Source organism: Panthera leo, chromosome A3, assembly GCF_018350215.1.
Source record: "Panthera leo isolate Ple1 chromosome A3, P.leo_Ple1_pat1.1, whole genome shotgun sequence".
Lineage (NCBI taxonomy): Eukaryota > Metazoa > Chordata > Mammalia > Carnivora > Felidae > Panthera > Panthera leo.
Window position 1 is genome coordinate 29,626,814 of NC_056681.1, and position 17,304 is coordinate 29,644,117.

At 48.2% G+C, this 17,304-nt stretch overlaps 1 protein-coding gene across 6 annotated transcripts in view; it reads left to right on the top strand.

Moving 5' to 3' along the window:
- Nucleotides 1-17,304, top strand: part of PTPRA (protein tyrosine phosphatase receptor type A) — a 159,053-nt gene that overhangs the window by 138,070 nt on the left and 3,679 nt on the right. For all 6 annotated transcript variants that reach the window (XM_042931462.1, XM_042931459.1, XM_042931461.1 and 3 more), the window contains 9 exons: nt 370-489; nt 1,252-1,418; nt 1,919-2,054; nt 2,726-2,875; nt 4,036-4,129; nt 4,429-4,505; nt 4,974-5,108; nt 13,637-13,762; nt 13,842-13,993. In XM_042931462.1, the coding sequence (XP_042787396.1) occupies nt 370-489; nt 1,252-1,418; nt 1,919-2,054; nt 2,726-2,875; nt 4,036-4,129; nt 4,429-4,505; nt 4,974-5,108; nt 13,637-13,762; nt 13,842-13,993 (1,157 nt within the window). The remainder of the gene's footprint in view (nt 1-369; nt 490-1,251; nt 1,419-1,918; nt 2,055-2,725; nt 2,876-4,035; nt 4,130-4,428; nt 4,506-4,973; nt 5,109-13,636; nt 13,763-13,841; nt 13,994-17,304) is intronic.

Genomic DNA, 17,304 nt, shown 5'->3' on the forward strand with positions numbered 1-17,304 from the left:
CTTAGCAGGTTGCTGGCTCCAGGGAATCAGGCAGGCCTGTCCCTAGACCATGACCTGGCATAGTGGAAGGGCACATTTTGTAGGTAAAGTAGCTTTTGATTTGCCCTGAACTGAGGGAACAGGGGTGGGAAAGAGCAAGAAGTATAGGGCTGGGGCTATGTATAATTTAAGAGATAGTGCTAAACAGGATGGAAGCTGAGGGACTTGAAAAAAGAAGTTAAGTAAGTCTGCAGCTGACAGAGGTGAGAGAAGAGGCCTTCTCTGGGAACTTCTGTCTGGGCTTTTGTGCTCCTTTCCTTCAGGTCCTTCACATCTGCTGGGGGCAGGAGGTCTGAGGTCATCAGGTGATGTGTGTCTGTTCCTTTCCAGTGTAAGTGTGCCCAGTACTGGCCAGACCAAGGCTGCTGGACCTATGGGAATATCCGAGTGTCAGTAGAGGATGTGACCGTCCTGGTGGACTACACAGTGCGAAAGTTCTGCATTCAGCAGGTACGGCCTCCTTCCTCCTTTCTCCTCTCGTATTTAGGATCTGCTGACCACTAAGAGAGTGGAACAAACTGGGTCATCCCCCCTCTTATCCAGGGTGGTCAGGAATCACTGAGTGTGAGGTATGTTTGGACTCTGAGATTAGAGATCTGGGCTCCCAAGGAACTTTGTCAAAGCTAAGGGAGGAGCATTTTCATGACTGGGAGAAAAAAAAGTATTATTGAGATGGAGTTTGATCATCATCGAGATGATGTATGTGCATCAGGAGGTGGTATAATCTTCTGGGGACTTGACCCACCTTCTCCTTTCTTACTCCAAAGTCTCCTGACATCAAGGATATGGTGGGCCCTCCTCTTGGTCCTCCAGAGTGACCCTGGAGGCTTGAGCAAAAGTTGCCTTCAGAGCTGCGGGGTGGTGTGGTGCTATGAAAAGGGGACTTAACAAGAGTTGGGAGACCTGCATTTTAGTTCTGATCTTGCCATTAACTAGTTCTGAGACCTTGACGGGGTCACTCAGCTTCACGGAGTTTCATGTTTCACACCTGTCCGCTGGGAATAACAGTAACAGCCCTGCCTACCTCCATGGGGTTCCTGGGAAGAGATCCTGTCTCCGTAGTTCACACTTCCGTGGGTTCACTCTCATCTTCCCATTGTCGTTGACCACCACAGCTGCCCTGGCCCCCAAGCCTCACCTCCCCTCCCCTCCCCTGGCACTCCCCTACCCCAGGTTATCAGGGCCAACACACAAGATCTCCTCACTCCACAGGTGGGCGACATGACCAACAGGAAGCCACAGCGCCTCATCACTCAGTTCCACTTTACCAGCTGGCCAGACTTTGGGGTGCCTTTCACCCCGATCGGCATGCTCAAGTTCCTCAAGAAGGTGAAAGCCTGTAACCCTCAGTATGCAGGGGCCATCGTGGTCCACTGCAGGTCAGTGTGGCTGACCCTTGGCTCCCCATATACCATATTCTCCCACGGTTAGAGCAGGGGAAAGCACGGGGGCCCTGGCTGAGGAGAGGGGGCTCGCACAGAGCAGGTCAGCTGTTAGGGTCCTGGGACAGCAGCCAAAGAGACTCCTCAAGTTTTGGTGCTGGGTATAGAGCGTTTGAGGAAAGAGGGAAGGGTAGTCCTCCAAGACTGGGGATGGGCAGACCACTGCTATGAAGCCAGAAAGCTAGATTGAGTGCTGCTTTGTGTACTTGGAGCCTTCTGACCTTTCTAAGTGTCGAGGTTCCCTGGTCCTAATAAGTAAAGGTACAGAGTCCGGGGTGCAGTGGGATTGTTGGCTCCATGAGAGTTCCAGCTAGTCATCACTCAGAATTAGAATTTAGTGGCCTGAAGAAAGAGCCCTGGCCTATGCTGCCCCCTCCCTGTATGTTCCCACAAGGCATGCTGTCCGTCCCAGTAACACCCCTGCTCTCTGGCTACAGTGCGGGTGTAGGGCGTACAGGTACCTTTGTTGTCATTGATGCCATGCTGGACATGATGCATACAGAGCGGAAAGTGGACGTGTATGGCTTTGTGAGCCGGATCCGGGCACAGCGCTGCCAGATGGTGCAAACAGATGTGAGTGATTTGTGGGTAAGGTGGGGCGGGGGGCGGGGGGGGGGCACATTCCAAGACCAAACATCTGCTAGCCTCATGGATTACTCAGCTCCTAGGTTATTGTAAATGATCAGAGACACGGAGCATAGAGGAAGTTGTGCCTACGGGAATTGGGAACACAGGTGTCATTTGCACTAGACTCCTAAGGATAAGGAACAGGTCCTAAGAGAAGCATGCAGGCAGCTGAGAGAACCAGTGCCCACAGAGTTGTGACACAGCTTGGCCATGTCCAGGAGCAGCAGTGGCCGTGTCCACAGAGCAGCAATCCGCTCTGTAGTTGGGGCATGGGGTTCAAAGCGCACAGCACTGGAAGGGAGCCTGGCAGAGGTTTTGTGTGTCACCAGATTTTGACAACCCCTTCAGACTATTAAATGTGTGTTGTCAGAATGAGCAGGAATTGGATCTGTCCTTCTCTCCAGGCTTCCAGTCTAGGAGGCTGCCAGAGTAGGACCCTCCCTCCTAAGTGAAGCACCCCCAGAGGGACTCATGCATTTCAGGTCCTGCCCCGGGACGAGAGTGAATGATTTTATTCCTGCTAGGGTCAAAGGAGAAGTGGACTGGAGTGAACTGGAGGTGGGAGGGTGTGATCTATGTTGTGTATAACTGAGAACTCGGGCATCGTGGCATTTCAGATGCAGTATGTCTTCATATACCAAGCCCTTCTGGAGCATTATCTGTACGGAGATACAGAACTAGAGGTGACCTCTCTAGAAACACATCTGCAGAAAATTTACAACAAAATCCCAGGGACCAGCAACAATGGATTAGAGGAGGAGTTTAAGGTGAGTTGGAGCTGAACTCCTTCATTCAGACTGGAGGATTCACGTGCTCTGGGGAATCCCCTTGTGAGGTATGTGGGTGGTTAAGGGGTTATGTGGGTTTCTGGTCCTTTACTCATACCCTAGTCACTTTCAACCCATCCTGTATGTTAAAATCACTTGGTGGTATTAGGAGGAAAGAAAAAACAGGCAATATTTTTTTTAAGTCCCCAAGTCTGCCCCCCGACCCCCACACACAGGTGATTATAATGCATAAGAACAGCAAACCTTTCCTGTAAGGACCAGAGAGTAGATCTTTTAGGCATTGCAAGCCATGTGGTCTCTGTTGCAACTACTTAAAACCGTTGCTGTAACATAAAAGAAGCTACATATAGATGCTATGTAAACAAATGAGCATGGCTGTGTTTCCATAAAAGTTTATTTATAGGCAGCAGATCAAACTTGGCCCATGGAGCATAGATTGCTGACCTCTGCTGTGTGCCATTGGACAATGGTTCTTAGCACACCTAAGGAATATGTCACACCCTTGTCAATACAAGTGTTCCCAGAAGAAGAGATTTCTGGGTTGCAGTGGGAAAGACCACATCCCTTAAAGCAGTTCTCAAACTATAATGGCACACAGATTACCACGGGATCCTGTTAAGGTGCAGGTTCTGATTCAGCAGGGGGAAATAGAGTTAGGGCCTAAGATTTTTCATTTCTAACACAGTGAGACTGATGCTGGTTTCTGGGCTACACTTTGAGTAGTATGGATCTAGAAGGAGCCTCAGAATCAGGAGAAGGGAACATTTGCATTTGAATACAGTTTTCTAAAGAGTCCAGTCTTCCTCTGGCAGAGCAGCGGGGAGAGAGGAAAGGCAGGCACACTCCTTCCTATGAAGCTAGGATCCTTGCTCCAGGATCATAAAGTTCCAGCCCCAGGGAATCCCAGAAGGGTCCACAGGAGCCCTCAAGGCAGTGTTTCCCAAACACTTGTTCTTGGCTTCTTCACTGAGCTTATGACAGAAGGAACTGGGTTCCAGCAAGAAAATGTGGAAATGGATGTCAGGGCTCTAGTGAGGAGCAGTAGACGCCAGAGTAGCCTAGAGATGCAGGTCCAGTGAAGGCATCATCTTGCCAAGTTATGGGGCGCAGTAATGTTTCCCCTCTCCTTCCCAATTCAGAAATTAACATCAATCAAAATCCAGAATGACAAGATGCGGACTGGAAACCTTCCAGCCAACATGAAGAAGAACCGGGTTTTACAGATCATTCCATGTAAGAGCCCTCTCCCCATCCCAAAGCCTTAGTGTCCCATTCCCTCCTTCCCCTTCACCCCTTCCACTTCTCAGGTACTAATTAATGATCACCTTGGAGACAAGAATTAGGGCACTGCCTCTTGTCGCTCTCAGTTCTTCAGTGGCTTCTGGAAATGAAAAAGCATGAAGGCCAAAGGGTTTCTCCCTCCTGCGCTGGGAACAGGCATGTTATTGCCCAGCTGGGATGGGTGGGAAGGAGAGATTGAAAGAGAGCCTGGAGGTGATGTTGGGGAGCCACAGCTGCTGTCCTTCCTGCAGATGAATTCAACAGAGTGATCATTCCAGTTAAGAGGGGTGAGGAGAACACCGACTACGTGAATGCATCCTTCATTGATGTAAGTGGTGGCTGTGTCCCCAGAGCTCCCCACCCTCCATGGAGACTCAGCTGGGCCTCGCAGTGCCACCCTCCCAGTGCTTGGGAGGGTTGTCTTTGAGTCAGTCAACAAATACAGAACTCATACCAACCTGTACACTAGGTCTTCCAGGCCCCAGAGAGCAGAAGGTGGGGAGGAAACAGAGGGCACACACCAGAGTGATAGCTAGAGGGAAAGCTCATAGCACACACCAAAGGCTAAAAGCCTCTGGTCCTTCCCATATCTGTTCTCTTCATCCCAGCTCCAAACCCCCATCCCTCACCCTCCTAAAAAGAGACTAGCGTGTCACACAGGGTTTGGCCAAAGGGGAGCTCTGCCTGGGATGAGTTTGCCTCCAAGCAGCCCCATCCCATCCTAGTGGCCTGTCTTCTTTGCTCTCCCCTCCCTGATTAAACCACCTTACTCCTACCATTGACCTGGACTGCATAGGGCTACCGACAGAAGGACTCCTACATCGCCAGCCAGGGCCCTCTTCTCCACACCATTGAGGACTTCTGGCGGATGATCTGGGAGTGGAAATCCTGCTCTATCGTGATGCTAACAGAACTGGAGGAGAGAGGCCAGGTGAGCTCAAAGAGGTCCTGGGCTGTGGGAGAAAGAGACCACAGGAAAAGGGGTGGAGGGGAGCTAAGAAGATATGTTTGGCATAAACTGCCCAAAGAGCCATATCCAAGCAGCTGATATGTGGGCAGTCTGGAGCTTCTCTCAGGACTGGAAGGGCAGTGTGATCTGAGTCCCCAGACAGTTCCCACCCTTTTACTTCTGTCCTGAATACAGTTCGCCCCGAGCCTAGCGTTGTGCACACCTCCTCCTCCCACCCCCCAGGCAGGGACAGAGCTGGTGAAATGAGGGATGCAGACCCAGACCGAGGCTCTGATTTGGAGTTCCTGAGTGTCCCTAAGAAGAGGGTGCCTTCCAGGCCAGAAAAAAATGAACCAAAGGACTGTGGGAAGATGAGTTGCCTCACAGTAAAGGAAACAGTGGAACTTGAGAAATAACAGCAACAACAGAAGGATATTTATAAGTTAACGTTCAGTTAACAAGGAAATCTTTAAAATTTTTTTTTCTTTAACATTTATTTATTATTGAGAGACAGAGAGATACAGAGCGTGAGCAGGGGAGGGGTAGAGAGAGGGGGAGACACAGAATCTGAAGCAGGCTCCAGGCTCTGAGCTGTCAGCACAGAGCCCGATGCGGGGCTCAAACTCAAGAACCGTGAGATCATGACCTGAGCTGAAGTCGGTCGCTTAACCAACTGAGCCACCCAGGTGCCCCAACAAGGAAATCTTTTAAAGAAAAATGTCCTCTAGTCATTTAAAAAGTAGAATTGCTTGGGAACTCTGAATATAAGGGACCATAGAAGCCCCCTTAGGTCAGCTCCATTCATTGTAGGAGTTCTCTTAACACTGTTCCTGAGTCACCGTGCAGCCTCTGCTGAGCACTTTGAATCTCAGAGATCGCTCTTTCTCTGCGCACCCCCACCCCACCTCTGCTGGGTGGCCCAGTGTGTGTTCACACAGTGTTTCTGATCTTAAAAACTCTCTCTGCTGTGGTTAGAGTGCAGTAAATGGTTGCTTCGTTATGCCTGACGCGTGACTTAACAGGCATCAGAATTGAGAGAAGCCAGCAAGGGCCTGGTGATAAAGATCTTTCTGAGCCACAGTGAAGAGTTTAGACTTTATAGGGCAGTTTAAGAGCCCTTGACAATGTCAGATTTGTGGGGGGTTTTTGAAGTCCTTCTGGCTGAGTGAGGACAGATCAGAAACGAGCACACCAAAGGCAGAGAGGAAGTCGTGGCAGTACTGCTGGTGGCCTAGACTCAGGGATGGTGACAAGGGGTCTGTCCCAAAAGATAGTGAAGAGATGCATGGACTGGGCAGGGTGAAGAATTAAGGATGACACCCACTTATGACTCACTGAATTTGCAACCAATTAAAAATAAAAATTACTAAATACATCCTACATTAGTTGTTACCAGCTACATCTTCCCCGTTCTGTACTTGTACAGTTTGTTTATTTTAATCTTGATACAGTTTTATACATATTTGCACACCCAGCTGTTCTGTGCGCCAAGAATTTTTTCAGACTTAATCATTTAGCTCATTGGCTATTCTTTCCAGGTTTCCATCACGTCTCTAATCAACAGACATACTTCATGGGTCTTCATCTATCATTAATGAAATACTGATGAAGTGGAGTTTTGGGGCACAGTTCCTGGCTCTGCAGTTGTGCAGTGAGCTGCTGTGTTATCAGGAACTAGGTGTGTGTCTCCTGGCCCTCTGTGACAAGCTAGGATGGAATGTGCACGTAAACCACAGACCTGCACGAGGTTATCCCCACGCCCCCTGCCTCCAGATCTATGATGGACAGGACCACACTGCAGGCAGAAGAGCCAGGATGGCAAGCACAATATCCTGTCTCCATCCACTGCCATGGAAGGAAATGTGGCCCAGTGAATACCTCACTAAATACATAGGGATTTAGTCAGTTGATTGAGGCCCGTTCCCCTTTACCTACAACTCGGCCTTATGCCTCTGTCTTTGCAGGGCCAGGGAGACAGGTAGCAGCTCTTGCCCTCAGAAGCTTCTGAAATGAATCAGAACAGGATATTAATAACATTCTTTACAAGGCCTCACTGCCCCCCTAAGACCTAATTCCGCTTCCTGTTCCATCTCCCGTTCGTCTTGTCAAGTGTAGCCTCCAGGGAGGCAAACACAGTAAGCCTAACTGATACATTTATACATGACACCACCACTGCCCACGCCTGGTTTTAAATTCCCAAGGAAAAAGTCTTAATTCCAAAATGTAAATTTTATAGACATTAAAATCTCAAAAGAATTAGAACTTAAAATCCAGAGTCCTCTTCTCCCTGTTTTCTTTTTCTTTCTATCCTAACCGGAGGGGTCCACCAAGATGCTTGTGAGGCCTGGGTGCCCTCAACGGCTGTAAGTTGGACCGTTCATCCGAGTGGGCAGAGCAGTTCCAGCAGTTTCTGCATGAGGACAGCCCAACCCAAGGTTGTGTGCCCCTTACCCAGTGTCGGCAGAATGAGATTGCATTAGGCACCTGCCATAAAGTGTGTGTCCCCATAACCGTTGTCAGCCTCGGACCATGCTAGAGACTAGTTGCTGTCCAGGGGGAGGAAGTTAAAAGACAGCAGGAGAAAAGACACAGAAGCTTCTGCTGTAGCTTCTCTAGGCTATCTTTTCCAGAATCCATAACCCGAAAACATAAATCTGAGATTAAAGCCCTGTTCCCAAGTATTCTGCTGCTGGACTTGAGCACATCTATTCCCAATCTCCCATCCTCTGCTACTGATGATTTTAACACCTGCCTTATTGCCCGTTAGTGGCCCCTATGCCTGATGCCTGCCTCTGCTCTTGAAGGCGTAAGTATCCACGTGGGCGACCCACTTATTCTTGGTCTTTCCACCTCTCGGCTCCCTCAGCCACCCCGTCAAATCACAGCCTTGTCCCTGCCAATATCTGCGCTGCCTTTGAGATCTCAACCCTGGGTCCCGCCCTGCTTACCATCTGCTGATCGCCAACCTCACTACTTCCCTCCTCTTACTCCAGTTAAGTTTTTCTCTCCACCAAATCTCTAGAGCTGTGACCAGGGCCCGGGGGCATAAGAGCACCTGGCTCCACATCTCTGACACAGACAGTTTCACCACTCACCACTGACAAAATCCACAGACCGAGAGACACGAGTGGAGGTGAAACAAGAAAGGAATTTATTTCAGTGAGGCCGACACTGGGACGATAGCAGACTAACGTCTCAAAGACTATCTCCAAGTGCTGAAAATATTTCTAGGTTCATGTAAGGAAGCTGTGGGACAAAGTTCAGTGGGTACGTGCAGATGGGCAAAAAGGTCAGGTCGATCATGGTCAGACATGTGGGGTCTTGCTGAAGTCATGGCAGTCATTATTGCCTCAGGGATAATTTCAGTTCCCATCCCTGGATGCTTTGCTTGCCGGATCTTTTGCCTGCGTTAAGAGAGAAGCTGGAAAGAAAATTAATCAGAAAGTACAGACTGAGGTCAAAATGGAAGTGGTTAAAATCCTCTTCCAGAGCCACCGACTCCTCCACTTTTCAGCCTGGGACTCCCCACTCATGTTCTCACCTTCCTCCCTACTCTCTCTAGAGTTTTTGTGATTTGTCATTATTATAATCCTTCCCTTGCTAACATCTGTTATTCCCCCCGGTCTCTTACTTTCATGGCACCTTATCTCTCAGCCTGGCTCATTTTTCTCTAAGAAATCAGACAAGAGCAGGTTCATCTTCCCTCCTGCAAGCACCCAGCCTTCTCAGATCTGTAGGCATTCTCTCTCCTTCTCTCCTGTTGCAGCGGGAGAGGGTCCCTGCCCCTCTCTGTCCACCTGTCCACTGTGCCGGGCACCCCCCCTCCCCCCGCCTTCTCAAGTGTGTTGCTGCAGCGCTCTCCGACCCAATTATGCCAACCAGCCTTCGCGCTGTTGCACTTCCTGTCTTTACAAGATGAAAATCTCTCTCCTGTCCCACAGTTCCTTCCCTCTGCCCCCCCCCGTCTCTCTGTACCCCTTCCTTCCCAGCACAACTCCTTTGAGGAGTTGGCTTCCTCCCTTCTACTTCTGTCCTCATCCTGTTCCTTCTCGGTCAGGATCACTGGTGACTGCCTTCTTGCCCTTCCAAAGGCCTTTCTTCTCTCTTGTCTCTCTGGTCCTTTTATTGCAGCATCTGAACACTCAACGCCTCCCGCCTCCTCAAAACACTTTCTTCCTTTGAATTCTATAATATCACCCCCTCACTGGCCTGGCAGTTCCTTTCATTTTCTTTGTGACCACCTCCTCCTCTGCATGACCTTTTAATCATTGAGGTGTCCTCGACTCAGGCCTTCACCCTCTGTAGTTTGTCTTAACACACTATCTTTTGAGGACCTCATCTAGTCCTGTGGCTTGAGATGCTGTCTATACGCCAGAGTTCCCCAAATCTGTGTCTCTAACCCAGCCCCCTCTTCCCACTTGTGTATCCACGTACCCGCCCGATATCTTCACATGGCTCTCCGTTGAGGATCTCGAACTCCACCTGGCCCAGATGAAACTTGATTTCCTCCTTCCTCCATACTAGTCCACCCCAGTCTTGCCATCTCAGTAGGTGGTGCCGCCTTCCACCCGGTTGTTCAGGGAGAAGTCTAGGAGTTCCCTTCATCGCTCCCCTTTCCTCACTCCTCACACCGGTGAGGTCTGACCTGTGCTGACCATATCCGCTTCTCTCTAGTGTAACTACTGACCCGTCCTAGAAACCATCGTCCCCTCACCTGCACCACTGAAGTAGCCTGGCAGCCCGTCTACCTGCTTCCATTCCACCCACTTTTAGTCACCTCACATGGCAGCCGGAGATCATTTTGAAAACATAAACCTAACTGTGGCCACTGCTTAAAGTCCATTTGGGGCTTCCTGAGATCTTGAGGGGAAATTTACCTATGCATACAAAATTTAGGAACCTTTCATATTGATATCCAGTCCCAAGACTTGAATTACATTGTTCTTCCTCACAGTTTCCCTTGCTCATTTTAAATACAGTTTCCATTTTCCCTCGTTCCCTTCTGCCCTCTAGCTGCTGAGTGGAGCATGGCTTCTGAGATGGGTCACAGCCAATCCCTGCGAGGGGGGGTCCCACCTTTGCCCTTGCTTTGTGTTCTGCACAGGCCTGGTCTCCAGCTCACATCTCCCTCCTCAGCAGGATCCCAAGGCCTTTGTAGCTCTGGGCATCCGTAGGTACGGCTGCTGGCCCCTGTTCTGGATTCCTCAGGTCCCCATTCTGCCTGCTTAAGGAAGGGGGTTCCTCTCTTTTGGCCCAGAGAAAAGTCACCCCAGGAGATTTCTAAACTGGAGCTGTTCTTGTGTACTCCAGAGCCTTCTCCCTCAAAACTTAGTTCCCTAACTCTGTATCCCTGGAGGCCTCCTTCCAGTTTGCTCCTTTTCTTCTCCGTGGTGCCTCACCACTAAGGTCTCAAATACCTGAAAGCCATCAACTGTGGATCCGTACTATTTCTTTTTCTAGTCATACTGTGATTCTAGCTCATACACTTCATTTCTCTCAAGCCCATTTGGATCTTAGCACTGGTAATGGTTTTAAAGTTCCAGTCTTCACTCGTAGCTGGTAAGCTGTGTAAAGGCAGTGTTGGGAGGGAACTATGGCAGCAAAACTCATTCCACTCACTAATGCCCTAAAAACCAACATAATCTCTTGTTTAAGAGCCTTAATTAGAATTTTTTTAAGCTGTTCTTCTTGAGAAGAGGTCCCAGGGCCCCAACCCCCAAGGCATCCCCAGGGCCCCCAGTGGGCACATTGTGGAAAAGCACTAGTCTATGACTTTGCTGTGATCCACCACTTTAATAATTCTGTGTTTTAGAATGAGCTCAACATCATTTATAAAGTGGGTAATGAATGATTACACATACGAAAAGCAAGAAGAGTCACTAAAATGGACTTGAATGATTAGTTTATTTGGACTGAGAGACTATTGGTGATTTTTATTTTTCTACTTCTCATAATTTTCCCAGTGAATGTAAAATACATTTGTGGTTGAGGATTTTAAAATTGCCAGTAGTGAAGTATCCGAGATCTTCACCGAAATGCTCTGAAGAAATGGACAGTATAACTATATTGTTTTATTTATGTATTTATAGCCTGACTCATTCTGCAAGCATTGAACAAATTCATTTACCAGATACTGAGAGCCTACCACATGCAGGCAGTGTGCAAGGTGCCGGGGAGACAAAGATGAAAAGTGGCAGTCGCTGCCCACAAGGAACTGTGGAGGAAATTGAGCCAGATGCCAGCAAGACAGGCCATAAACCATCTCCTGCTCGCTAGCAAGGACAGCAGTGCGGGTGCCATTGCAGGATCAAAAGATAAAGAAGAGGGGCTCCTGGGTGCCTCAGTCAGTTGAGCCGACTGGTTGAGGTCATGGTCCAAGGGTTGTAGGATCAAGCCCCGTGTCAGGCTTCGTGCTGAGCATGGAGCCTGCTTACGATTCTCCCTCTCTCTCCCCCAGTCTGTCTCTTTCTCTCAAAAAAGAACAAAAACAAGATAAAGAGGGAAGGGATGATGGGGTGCCAGTGTGGCTCGGTTGAGTATCTGACTTCCACTCAGGTCATGATCTCATGAATGAGCCCGCGTTGGGCTCTGTGCTGACAGCTCAGAGCCTGGAGCCTGCTTCCGATTCTGTGTCTCCCTCTCTCTCTCTGTCTTCCCCTGCTTGCTCTCTGTCTCTCTCTCTTTAAAATAAATACACATTAAAAAAAAAAAAAGAGGAAGGGGATGAAGGGTGCTGTGGCCTGTGCTGTGTGAAGCACCATGGCTGGGTGGGAATGTCACTGGGGTCAGTTTCTCTGGCTTAGCAGTCTGACATATGTAAACATCTGTAAGATGTGGAAACACCCCAAGGGAACAAGGGATGGAGAGGCATTGGAGCAAAGACATTTCTCTCCACCCTGCCATTGAGTGTTGGATGCAGCTGAGGTGATGGTCAGAGCTCTTCAGAGATACTGTAATATATTGCAAATTAGACTGTAAGTAACACCAAAACGTTAAGGGATTATGTCCAGTAAGGGAATTAAGTTTTTAAATTTACATTTGACTCGTGAACAACATGGGGGTTGTTGTTGTTCAACCCCTAGCACCCTGTTCCCACTTGGTGCAGTCAGAAATCTGTAGGGGCACCTGGGTGGCTCAGTCAGTTAAGCATCTGACTTCCGCTCAGGTCATGATCTCACGGTCTGTGGGTTCGAGCCCTGCATTGGGCTCTGTGCTGACAGCTCAGAGCCTGGAGCCTGCTTCGGATTCTGTGTCTCCCTCTCTCTCTGCCCCTCCTCTGCTCGCTTGCTCTCTCTCAAAAATAAACATTTAAAATAAAAAATCTGTGTATATCCCAGGGATGGAAGCTATAGCATATGGAATATAGTCAGTGGTATCGTAATAGCTACCATGGTAGCTATGCTTGGGTGAGCACAGTATAATGTATAGATGTGCCAAATTACTGTGTTATATACCTGAAATTAACACTGTGTGTCAACTGTACTTCAATTAAAAAAAGAAAAATCTGCCAGGGCATCTGGGTGGTTCAGTCGATTAAACGTCTGACTCTTGGCTTTGGCTCGGGTCACAATCTCACAGTTCATGAGTTTGGGCCCCACATCAGACTCTGCACTGACAGCACAGAACCTGCCTGGGATTCTCTCTCTCCCTCTCTCTCTGCCCCTCCTCTGCTCTGTCTCTCAAAATAAATAAACTTAAAATTTTTTTGAGAAAAAAAAATCTGTCTATAACGTTTGACTCATCAAAAATGTAATGAATAGCGGCTCCTGGTGACTCAGTCGGTTAAGTGTCCCAACTTCAGCTCAGGTTATGATCTCACAGTCCGTGAGTTCGAGTCCCGCGTCAGGCTCTGTGCTGATCTCACAGTCCGTGAGTTCGAGTCCCGCGTCAGGCTCTGTGCTGACAGCTCAGAGCCTGGAGCCTGCTTCGGATTCTGTGTCTCCCTCTCCCTCTGCCCCTCCCCTGCTCATGCTCTCTCTCTCTCTGTCTCAAAAATAAAATAAAAACATTAAAAAAATTCCCTCTGCCTCTCCCTTTGCCCTCAAAAAAAAAGTAAAAAAACAAAACAAAAAAATGTAATGAATAGCCTACTGCTGACCTGAAGACTTATCGGTAACATAAACCATTAGCACATATTTTGTATGTTTTACATATTCTATACTGTATTCTCATAATAAACTAGAGAGAAAAGAAAATGGCATTAAGGAAATTGTAAGGAAGAGAAAATACATTTGCACTGTACTGTATTTATCCAGAAGAAGCTGTATATGAATGGGCCCATGCAGCTCAAACCCGTGTTGTTCAAGGGTCAGCTATAGATGTCCTAGTGAGGATCAGAAGTTAATTGGAGTGATATTAAGTAATGTAATGGCACTGAGGTTTTGGTACCTTGGAGATGAAGTGTGTCCAGTAAGAGCTGGCTAAGAAGGGACCAGGCAGCTCAGAAGGCAGCCCTGCCTCTGCCACACATCATATCCCAAGGGCCTCACCTCTCCCATTTGTCTCTCCAGGAGAAATGTGCCCAGTACTGGCCCTCGGATGGAGTAGTGTCCTATGGAGACATCACAGTAGAGCTGAAGAAGGAGGAGGAATGTGAGAGCTACACCGTCCGAGACCTCCTAGTTACCAACACCAGGGTAAGGTGGCCGGTGGGTGCGCCTCCTCCCATGGGGAGAGCCACGGTGCCCTGCATCTCTGATCCCCCTTCTTCCAAAGGAGAACAAGAGCCGGCAGATCCGGCAGTTCCACTTCCATGGCTGGCCCGAAGTGGGCATCCCCAGCGACGGAAAGGGCATGATCAGCATCATCGCAGCCGTGCAGAAGCAGCAGCAGCAGTCAGGGAACCACCCCATCACTGTGCACTGCAGGTACCACTCTCCCCAGCCCTCTGAGGGGCAGAGAAAGTGACGAGAGGCAGGCAGGGGAGGCGACCGTGAGCATCCCGGTGAGCATGTGGCAGTCAAGTTTGACGACCAGCACGGGGCCAGATGATAAGAGCGTCTTGGTGTTTGAACTTCGCGTTAAGTGCTAGGGAATCGGTGACATTAAGATATTGGGCAGGGGGAGGATTTGAGAGCGTGATGGGATACAGGAGAGCAACAGGGGAGACTGAGAGTGGAGAGACCAGTTGGACAATGTGGGGGTGAGGGTCTGGCCTCCTTAAGAAACACAGGAAAAGAGGGGCACCTGGGTGGCTCAGTCAGTTAAGCATCTGACTTCAGCTCGGGTCATGATCTCACGGTCTGTAAGTTCGAGCCCCATGTCAGGCTCTGTGCTGACAACTCAGAGCCTGGAGCCTGCTTCAGATTCTGTGTCTCCCTCTCTCTCTTCCCCTCCCCTGCTCATGCTCTGTCTCTCTCTGTCTCAAAAATAAAAACATTTAAAAAATGTTTTTAATAAAAAAAAAGGAAACACAGGAAAAGAGAAAAGGGCAACTATTTTCAAACAGTTTGAAGAAAAATGAACAAAACTAAAAACATAGTTGTGAAAGAGAAGAGGAGTCCAGGGTGTAGGATACATCCCAAGTGTGAAACGGGGTTACTGATAGTAGTTGGTGTCACTGACAGAAGATGGTAAGGGGACTCATTTGAGACGGGGGTGGTGAAGGTGAATTGTTTGGGGCATGTTTGATTGCATTTTATTAAAAAAAAAAATCTACCATGAGTTTGTATTGCTTTTATAGTTAGGAAGAAAAAAAAAAAAAACTCTTAGAAGGAAAACTAGAGTATAAATCCCTGCCAATTAGTTTTAAAGATAGAAAAATGAGCAAAGGAACTCCTAGGAATGTATCCAGTGAATGTGCTTCAGGAAGGTTGTAAATTATCTAAACATTAATAGGGGACTGATTCCATAAGCTCTGATGCATCTCATGCTACAGAGCTGCAAAGATTAATGAGGAGTCTGCTTATATACTGGGTATGGGTTAATCCTCTAGACTTACTGTTTTGTGAGCAAGGCAAATGAGAGATAGGGAAAGAACGTAGGTTTCTGTTGGGGGGCACCTGGCTGATTCCGTGGGTAGAGCATGAGACTCTTGACCTCAGGGTCCTGAGTTCGAGCACTACGTGGGTGTAGAGATCACCTAAAAATATCTTAAGGAAGGGAACACCTAGGCAGCTCAGGCAGATAAGCATAGCTCAGGTCATGATCTCGAGATCATGAAAACGAGCCCTGAGTCCCTTGGGATTCTCTCTGTCCCTGTCTCTCTGCCCCTCCCCCGTTCACATTCTCTCTCTCTCTTTGCCCCTCCTGCCCTTGCATTTTCATGTGCACACTCTCTCTCAAAATAAACTTTAAAAAAAAAGTAAAAATAAAGGGGCGCCTGGGTGGCTGAGTTGGTTAAGGATCCAACTATTAAGTTTGTCTCAGGTCATGATCTCATGCATTGTGAGTTTGAGCCCCACATCAGGCTCTGCACTAACACTATGGTGCCTGGTTGGGATTCTGTCTCTCCCTCTCTCTTTGCCCCTCTCCCACTTGTTCTCTCTCTCTCAAAATAAGGAAGGAAGGGAGGGAGGGAGGAAGGATGGAAGGAGAAAGGGAAGAAAGGAAAGAAAGAAAGAGGTAAAGGAAAGGGAGAGGAAAAGAGAAGAAAGGAAAAGAAAAAAGTGAAGAAAAGAAAGAAATCTTAAGGAAGAAGTGGCCAAGTGCACCAGCTACTACAGACAGATAGTAAACATGAAAAGATGCTAAACTTTACTAGTAATATTCTGAGAAATGAGGATGAAAATAGTGCAGCATGGCTTTTTATCCACTGGATTTTGGCAAAATTAAAAGGATTCCTTGGTGGGGCGCCTGGCTGGCTTGGTTGGCGGAACATGCAGCTCTTGATCCTCAGGGTTGTGCGTTTAAGCCCCATGTTGGGTTTCGAGATTACTTTAAAAATTAAATTAGAAAATAATAAATAAAAATTTTAAGGAAAAAGGATTTCTTGGCCTGCCCAGATGAACACTTCTTTCCCTACACTTTTTTCTCTCCCTTGGTCACCCTCTCTTGGCAAACTCCAAATTCTCTAGCTACCCTGCGTCTGCACCGTGCAGCTGAGTGTGGCTGAAGAAAAGCACTGGGTTACAGGCCTCATTTTATGTTCCTGACCACTGGTCTCATGGTGGGCCCTGAGCGCTGCCTTGCTGTCCTTCTGCACCTTCCACGCTTCTAGACCAGGGCTGGACGTACTAGGACCCACTGCCATATCTGGCCTGCCACCTAGTTTTATGTGGGTCTGCAAGCTAAGAACTGTTTTTACATTTTTAAATGTTGTTTTTTTGGTTTTTTGGTTTTTTTGTTTTTAAATCAAAAGAAGACTAGAGGCGCCTGGGTGGCTCAGTCAGTTAAGCATTCGACTTCGACTCAGGTCATGATCTATCTCACAGTCCGTGAGTTCAAGCCCCAAGTTCAGCTGAGCTCGAGCCCCACTTGGGGCTCTACAGTCCTTCCCCCTCTCTCTCTGCCCCTCGTTCATTCGTGCTCTGTCTCTCTCAAAAACAAATGAATAAATTTTTTAAAGATTTTTTTTACTCAAAAGAAGACTATTTTATGACCTGAAGATTGCTTGAAATTCAGATTTCAGTGCCCCCATATAAGGTTTTATTGGAATACAGCTGTGCCCATTTGTTTCTGTACTGGCTGCTCTGGTGCTCCAGCAAAAGAGTTGAGACCATACGTGGTGCTCTCCTCACCTCACACTGCTGCTCAGCACATAAGAAGTCAGAGTTGCGCTGTTACATCTTGATTTTGTCTTTTCTCAGCAAAACCTATGATGTATTCTATCTGGCCCTTGATAGAAAAGCTTGCCAGACTTTGTCCTGTATGACTATTTCACACCTCCTCTCAAACCTAAAACCACCACTGCCTCTTCTGTCCTCACGCTTAAGAGAGGACGGTGATTTCTGTTTGACGAAGAAAAGAGAAGCAATCCGAACTCCCACAGGCTCCCACCACCACAGCTGCCAATCCACCTGCCGTGGTGCTGTGGACCCTGCATCCCTCCTGTCCAGTGGATGAGTTGTCTGAGCTCTCTCTGTAGCCCATTACATTAACCATCTATTGCTAATCTCCGCACCTTAAAACAACACATGTTTAGCTTACGGTCTCTGTGGTCAGGAGTCTGAGCACATCTTAGGTGAGTCCTGTGCTTCAGGGTCTCACAAGACTGCAGGCAAGGTTTTGGCTGGGGCTG